This window comes from Chiloscyllium plagiosum, chromosome 10 (genome assembly GCF_004010195.1).
Source record: "Chiloscyllium plagiosum isolate BGI_BamShark_2017 chromosome 10, ASM401019v2, whole genome shotgun sequence".
In the NCBI taxonomy this organism is placed as follows: domain Eukaryota; kingdom Metazoa; phylum Chordata; class Chondrichthyes; order Orectolobiformes; family Hemiscylliidae; genus Chiloscyllium; species Chiloscyllium plagiosum.
In genome coordinates, this window is record NC_057719.1 from 90,186,588 (window position 1) to 90,194,653 (window position 8,066).

At 46.2% G+C, this 8,066-nt stretch overlaps 1 protein-coding gene across 1 annotated transcript in view; it reads left to right on the top strand.

Annotated features, from left to right (window-relative positions):
- The window catches only part of LOC122554030 (papilin-like), a 76,808-nt gene that overhangs the window by 36,043 nt on the left and 32,699 nt on the right, over positions 1 to 8,066 (top strand). Inside the window, exon 3 of the mRNA XM_043698516.1 lies at positions 5,475 to 5,535. Coding sequence (XP_043554451.1) covers positions 5,475 to 5,535 — 61 coding nt within the window. The remainder of the gene's footprint in view (positions 1 to 5,474; positions 5,536 to 8,066) is intronic.

Below are 8,066 nucleotides of genomic sequence, written 5' to 3' on the forward strand. Positions count from 1 at the left end.
TGTCTACTCTGGTCACACCTTCAAAAAATTCCAGAAGATTTGTTAAGCATGATTTCCCTTTAGTGAATCCATGCTGATTTGGACCAAATCTGTCACCGCTTTCCAAATGCTCAGTTATTATATCCTTGATAGATGGCTCCAGCATTTTCTCCACCACCCATGTCAAGCTAACCAGCTTATAATTCTTGGTTTTCTCTCTTCATCCTTTTTTTTAAAAATGTGGGGTTACATTACCTATCCTCCAGTCCATTAGAACCCTCCACTATTTCCAGGCCATGTCCTAGGATGCACAGCATCAGGCCCTGGGGACTTCTCAGGTGTTAATCCCATCAATTTCACCAATACCATTTCCTGACTAAGGGAAATATGCGTGGAAAGTTCTTTGCACAGAGGGTACTGGAATGCGTTGCCAGCAGAGGTGGTAAAGATGGGCACGATAGTGTCTTTAAGATGTATCCAGACAGATACATGAATGGGTAGGGAGCAAAGGGATACGGATCCTTAGAAAATAGGCTACAGGTTTAGATAGAGGATCTGGATTGTGTAGAATGAAGGAGGGCTGAAGGGCCTGTTCCTGTGCTGTAATTTGCTTTGTTGTTTGTTCTAACTGTAAGGGACCAATATTTGTCTTCACCAGTCTTTTCTGCAGTCAGTTCTACTATAATGCATTAAGTCTGTTCTCGTGCATTTCCATGTGAAAAGAAAATCGCATAATAGCAGCACCATTTAAACTAACAGGGCCAGAATCATATAATAACAAAGACATGCTTTAAAACTTTGAGTTTACAAACATTGTCCCCAAATCCTGTTATAGTGAATTTGAGTTAACGAAACATACGTTATGGCAGAACGAGCTGTATCTATAGAAGCTTTTGCAGTCAGTTCTTACATCTTCTGCAAGCTTACTTTCATATTCTATTTTCCTGTTCTGAATTAAACCTTTTGTTCTCCTCGGCTGAATCTTAAATTTTTCTTAATGTGCATGAGGTTTGCACAAAGTTCCCGTGTCTGCGTGGGTTTGCTCCAGTTTCCTCCCACAATCCAAAGATGTGCAGGTTAGGTGAATTAGCCGTGATAAGTTATCCATAGTGTTAGGTGTGGTAGTCAGGAGTAAATATAGGGTAGGGGAATGGGTCTGGGTGGGTTACTCTTCAGAGGGTCGGTTTGGACTTGTTGGGCCGAAGGGCCTGTTTCCACACTGTAGGGAATCTAATCTAATCAATCTTTAAAAGTGTCACAGTGTTCGGACTCTCCCAGTGATCTCCGTACTGTTGTCTGTGTTTCCTACAGCACTGATATATGTTCAGGTGAGTGCTTTATCAGGTATAAAGTGCTCTGAGGCTGCGAAATTCACTTTGTAAGACAGTATCTTCTTTCTTCTTAACTCTACCTATCCTTTCATGGAAGGAGCACTACTTGACATGCAAAATGGAAAATGGAGGAAGCGAGGAGGTTCAGATGAATACATCCTGGCCTCCTCCAGCTGCAGACTTGTCCCTGTTCTACATCCTATACTTTCAACTTGAAATATCTTGTTTACCATGTGAAAATAAACAAATGCCTCAAGTTCAAGGACAGGAAAAAGAACTTCAGATGTTGAAATTGCAGTCAAGCCCCTTCATTTTAATAGTGTTGTTAACTCAAGTATTGCTTATATAAACAGCTATTTCCTGTACTCTCTTCCATGCTGCTGTGTTCCACAATTAGGAGGCACCCAGTAGATACAAAAGAAAAGTTGCTTTTCAAAGCAAGAATTGTTCAAACACAGCCTGCAGTCAGTGCATGCAGCGAACTGAATCTTCAATGGATTCAATGTTCTCTCCGAAATGGTGTTCGTGTCAGAACCTGCCAGTGTTCTTAACTTTCCCAAGGAAGGTCGACAGAGCAGATTTAATTTGGTCTGTTTTCCTTTTGAAATGCTGCCTTTTTATTATCACTAACGTCAGCCCCTTTCTCGCCAGTCCTGATGGGAAGTATTGACTGCACTCGTGGTGTTGGACATGCAGGACCCTGTAAGGGTCACTTCAGAGTGAGCTAAGAGTTGCTGATGCTCACTGGGTTCTGGAGCTCTTGTGGTGCAGTGGTAATGCCCCTACCTCTGAGCCAGGAGGCCTAGGTTCAAGTGCCATCTACTCCAGAGGTGTGTCATAATGTCTCTGAGCAGGTTGATTTGTTAGAAAATGGAAAAAGAATAGAGTTCTTAGAGGTAAGCAACCCAGCGATTGGAGTACATTATTTCCCCAAGAAGTGAGCAATGATTGGCTGGTTTGCGTGCATTAAAAGCATTAACATCTCACTATTGTGTTATTCCACCTCAATATGCAGTTTACCCTCCCCTCTGGCTAGAAACCAGGCAGTAATAATTCCCTGTGGTACCCAGTGACTGTAGCTCAATGCTTGCTTCTCTGTGCTTCCACTTTGGAATCAAGACTCCCAGAACCCAGGTCGTGCACCCACCGTGTCGCCCCATTACCTCAAGGTCCACGTCAGTAATTCGGGTTATCCATTTCTCTCTGTCCCAGATTCTGGGGCAATTGACAGGAACGCTGTGGGGCAGCTATGGACAGCCAGTGCATGACTGAATGCTGGGCTGAGTTTCAAATATGGTTACGGCAAGAGGAAATCTGGCAGGTCCCTAATGTCCAGTACGTCTACCTATGGAGAGTGGGAGAACGTGAAGAATGTAGGGCGTAGATACTGAGGCAAGTTTGGAAGGACAACGTGAGAAAACTCTCTAGTGCTCAGCGAGAAACACACAGCAGAAAACTTGCCAAAATTCATCGACAGTTCTTGATAAAATCCAGTTCTGCATCAAATTCCCAAAGGTGCTCAAACCACTCGCTTCTGTCATTATACTTAACAGATCGCTTAGTAAATCATCAGGGAAATGCAGCAGTTTGTGAATGTCTCCACATTGTCTTGAATTTAATGTGAGTTCTGTCCCTCCTACTCAGTAACACTCACTTTTACCAACTGTTCAAACTGCTTCATCAGTGGCTCATGAGAATTGCTGTCCTGATAAGACGGAAGGGCTACAGGTTTCCGCTCGTATAACTTGCACGGGATTTCATCCTCCTGCAGAGCTTGGTTGAATTTTCAGATCTTTTGCAAACTGGCATCAATGTTAAATGCACCTGTACCCAGGGGGGTAGTACTGAGCCCCTCCCCAAGCCGGGTTCAGAAGTGGAATGGGTATTTCTTTGGGCTGGGGGTTTTTCAGCAAGGGATCCACTGTCTTCTCACCTCTAAGATTGGGCGGGCAGTACCCATGGTGGACCTTCCTGTACCTCCCAAACTGCTGATTCTCAGAGTTACAGAATTGTTACTGACCAGAGGAGGCCATTCGGCCCCTCGTGTGCACCCATTGAAGCCTAGAAGGACAGATAAGTGGGAACCCCACCATCAGCAAGATCCTCTCCAAGCCACTCACCATCTTGACCTGGAAGTACATTGCTGTTCCTTTACTGTTCACTGGGTCAAAATCCTGGAATTCCCTCCCTAACAGCATTGTGGGTCTACCTACAGCACACGGACTGCAGTGGTTCAAGAAGACAGCTCACCACTCCTTTCTCATGGGGCAACTAGTAAGGAGAATACATGCTGACTTAGTCAGGGACACCTACATCTCACGACTGAAGGAAAAGAAGATTCTGCCCAACTTCGGGTTTTCCAGTGCTTCCTGTGTTTTTTCAGATTTCCAGCATTTAGCATTTATTTTGAAATTTTCACTTATTGGCACTTTTAAATTGCTAATCCTTATAAGTTCCCAAACTTCTAGATTCAAGGGCTGGAAGGATAGGATCTGGCTTTAAACAGCAAAACAGCAGCATTCAGGGTATGGTTCTAGATGGTTTGTCGTATTTAGGACCTGGTGAGCTGTCTGATAACCATAATGACAACACCACTCTATCCTTCCTGAAGAAATGTGAAGCAGGAGTTGCTGTTAGACATGTTCACACAGTCCGGTTCTTCATGTCTAGCCAAACCATTAAGTGCTGAGCTATGAGTAATCGCTGCTTTCGTGAATTTATGTCTCAGTCAAGGTTGTGAGAACATGTTTAATAAAGGCAGAATTGGACGAAAGAATTAGAAAACATTACATCGTGTTACAAAGTATTTCATACAGAAGCGGAAACATTCTGCCTTCCAGCTCCCTGATAGTGACATGAACCTCCTCCCAAACTCGTTCATCCTTCTGTTCCTCAGATTGGTGGGCCTTCTACTCATGTCCATCTCTGCTATTGACCCCCTCACAACAACTACTCCTTGTGTTTCTTTACTTCATTCGTGGGATGTGGGTGTCGCTGGCTGGGCCCAGCATTTATAGCCCATCCCAGGTTGCTGTTGAGGAGGTGGTGATGAGCTGCCTTCTGGAATACCTGCAATCCATGTGGTGGAGGTTGATGCTCCCACCCAATGCCCTTAGGGAGGGAATTCCAGGATTTTGAGCCAACAATACTTAAGGAACGGCAATATATTTCTAACTTAGGAACGGTGAGTGGCTTGGAGGGAAACGTGCAGGTGCTGGTGTTCCCGTGTATCTGCTGCCCCTATCCTTCCAGATGGAAGTGTTTGTGGGTTTGGAAGGTGCTGTCTGAGGATCTCTGCTGAATTTCTACAGTGCATCTTTAAATAGTACACACTGCTGCTACTGAGTGTTGGTGATGGAGGGAGGGTGATGAGCACGGTGGCTCAGTGGTTAGCACTGCAGCCTCACAGCACCAGGGTCCCAGGTTTGATTCCAGCCTCGGGCGACTGTGTGGCGTTTCCACATTCTCCCCGTGTGTGCATGGATTTTCTCCCACAGTCCTGAGCTGTGCAGGTCAGGGTGAATTGGCCATGCTAAATTGCCCATAGTGTTAGGTGCATTAGTCAGAGGGAAATGGGTTACTCCTCAGAGGGTCAGTGTGGACTGGTTGGGCCGATGGGCCTGTTTCCACACTGTAGGGAATCTAATCTCAAAAAAAAAACTAAGGCTGTAATGAGGTCAGGAGCCGAGTAACCCAGAACCCTGGATAGACTGAGACGTTTCTCCTTGGAGCATCAAAGGCTGCGGGGTGACCTCATAGAGGTTTATAAAATCATGAGGGGCATGGATAACATTAATAGCCAAGATCTGTTTTCCCATGGCAGGGAAGTCCGAAACGAGAGGATATTAGTTTTAGATGAGAGGGGAAAGATTTAAAAGGGACCCGAGGGGCAGAGAGTGGTACGTGTATGGAACAAGCTGCCAGAGGAAGTAGTGACAGTGGGTATGGTTACATTTAAAAGCCATTTGGATAGGTACATGGCTAGGAAAGATTTAGAGGGATATGGGCCAAATGCAGGCAAATGGGGCTAGTTCAGTTTGGACAACATGGTCAGATCAGTTGGACCGAAGGTTCTCTTTCCATGCTGTATTACTCTGTGACTCTCTGGATTTCGGTTCCACATCAAACCTTGTCTGTTTTTGACCCTGACTTTTCCTGATCCAGGAGGGACGGAGGAAGCAGTTGCATCGGCCCTTTCCGAAGTTACCGTTCTTGCAACATTCAGGTACTGTGTGACTCTCCCTTGTGTGGACGGGGCCCGTGGGGTATGGGTGGGCTTCCTGGTAACACTGGGACGGCTAATATCTACAGTCCAGGCCTAGACCCAATTAGTCTGGAGATTGAGTTGATTCTAAGAGTCAGTAAGGGATGCTGCCATTAGATATTGCAATGTCTCCCTAATGGAGACAGAATGGGAAAAGTGACCAGTCCGTCTGTTTCTCAATTTTGAGGCCAGTTGCATGTGGTGGCCTGTGGGATAAGATCACTGGATTAGTCATCCCTAACCATGGTTCATGTTCAGGAACCAGGGATTCAAATCCCACCACGTGAAATTTAGATTTGGGATAAAATTCTGGAATAGAGGGCTGCTCTAGAGTAAAAACCCTGCCTGGTTCAACAATGCCCTATTTGAGAGTTGGAGATGTTGGAATCTGCTGTCCTTCCCTGGTCTCACCTACACGTGACTCCAGACCCACAACAATATTAAGGCCCTCTGAAATGGCTCAGATGAGGGCTATTAGGGATGAGAAGGAATGCAAGGCAGCAAGATCCTCATCTATGCACTGGAATTACATGTGTGTATGTGTGTAAGTCAGAACTGACCGGATTGTGAGAGTCCTCCTGCAGTTCGACAAGGTAAACAGATAGAACATAGAACATTCCAGCGCAGTACAGGCCCTTCGGCCCTTGATGTTGCACCGCCCTGTAGAACCAATCTGAAGCCCATCTAACCTACACTATTCCATTCTATTCCATATGGCTATCCAATGACCATTTAAATGCCCTTAAAGTTGGTGAGTCTACAACTGCTACAGGCAATGCGTTCCACGTTCCTACTACTCTCTGAGTAAAGAAACTACCTCTAACATCCGTCCTATATCTGTCACCCCTCAATTTAAAGCTATGTCCCCGCGTTTTAGCCATCACCATCTGAGGAAAATGTCTCTCACTGCCCACCCTATCTAACCCTCTGATTATCTTATATCTCAGTTAAGTCACCTCTCAACCTTCTCTCGAACAAAAACAGCCTCAAGTCCCTCAACCTTTCCTCGTAAGAACCCCCCCACCTCCCCACCCCTCTCATACCAGGCAACATCCTGGTAAATCTCCCCTGAACCCTTTCCAAAGCTTCCACATCCTTCCAATAATGGGGTGACCAGAACTATACTCAATAATCCAAGGGCAGCCGCACCAGAGTTTTGTACAGCTGCAACATGACCTCATGGCTCCGAAACTCAATCCCTCTATTAATAAAAGCTAACAGACCATACACCTTCTTAACAACCCTATCAACCTGGCAACTTTCAGAGATCTCTGTACATGGACACTGAGATCTCACTGTTCGTCTACACTTCCATATGTTGTCATATCTTGAAGCTGCATTGCCATATTCCCCTGAACAAGGGAAAAAAAGAGTAGGGATTATTGGAATTTAAAAGGGGGAATTTAAAAGTGTTCTGTTCACTGTCTGAAGCCATTGGACAGGGCTTTGGATTCAGGCATGGTCTGTAGTTTTGAAATTACTCCCTGTGCTGATGGTGCCAGTTGGGTTGATTGTAAAATTCGAGCTAGCATAGAGGTAATGGGCCAAAGTACTGACATTGCATCCCTCACCTCTCCACGCTACCACGTTCCTGTTCTGTCATTCCTAAAATTCCACCAGCTTGACCAAGCCCAGGGGAGACCAGTTTAAGCTTTTTTCCTTTATTCTGGGCTGAGGGCAACCCCAGCTAGGCCAGTGTTAATTGCCCATTCTGAATTAGTGCAGAGGGCATTAAGAGTGAGCCACATTACTGTGGGTCTGGAGTCTTGTGTCGGCCAAACTAGATAAAGATGGCTGTTTCCTTCCGCAAAGGACATTAATGAACCAGATGGGTTTTTCCTGGCAATGAACAATGGATTCATGGTCATCATGAGACTTCTAAGTCCAGACTGAGGACCCTAGATTGGATGGTCAATCAGAGTCCAGTAGCTAGTCCTTATTCACAGGCACCATGTGGTACCCCCCCCCCATTCCCGGTACTCAAACTGAGGAGAGACCTGGGTCAGAGGCGAGCCAAGGAACATAGGGGTCATCAGGAAGGACACTCCTCCCTCACCTCCATCCAAGGCCCTAAAGGAGCCTTCCACATCCATCAAAGTTTTACCTTCCACATCCACTAATATCATTTATTGTATCCGTTGTTCCCGATGCGGTCTCCTCTACATTGGGGAGACTGGGCGCCTCCTAGCAGAGCGCTTTAGGGAACATCTCCGGGACACCCGCACCAATCAACCACACCGCCCCATGGCCCAACATTTCAACTCCCCCTCCCACTCTGCCGAAGACATGGAGGTCCTGGGCCTCCTTCACCGCCGCTCCCTCACCACCAGACGCATGGAAGAAGAACGCCTCACCTTCCGCCTCGGAACACTTCAACCCCAGGGCATCAATATGGACTTCAACAGTTTCCTCATTTCCCCTTCCCCCACCCCTCCCTAGTTCCAAACTTCCAGCTCAGCACTGCCCCCATGACTTGTCCTACCTGCCTATCT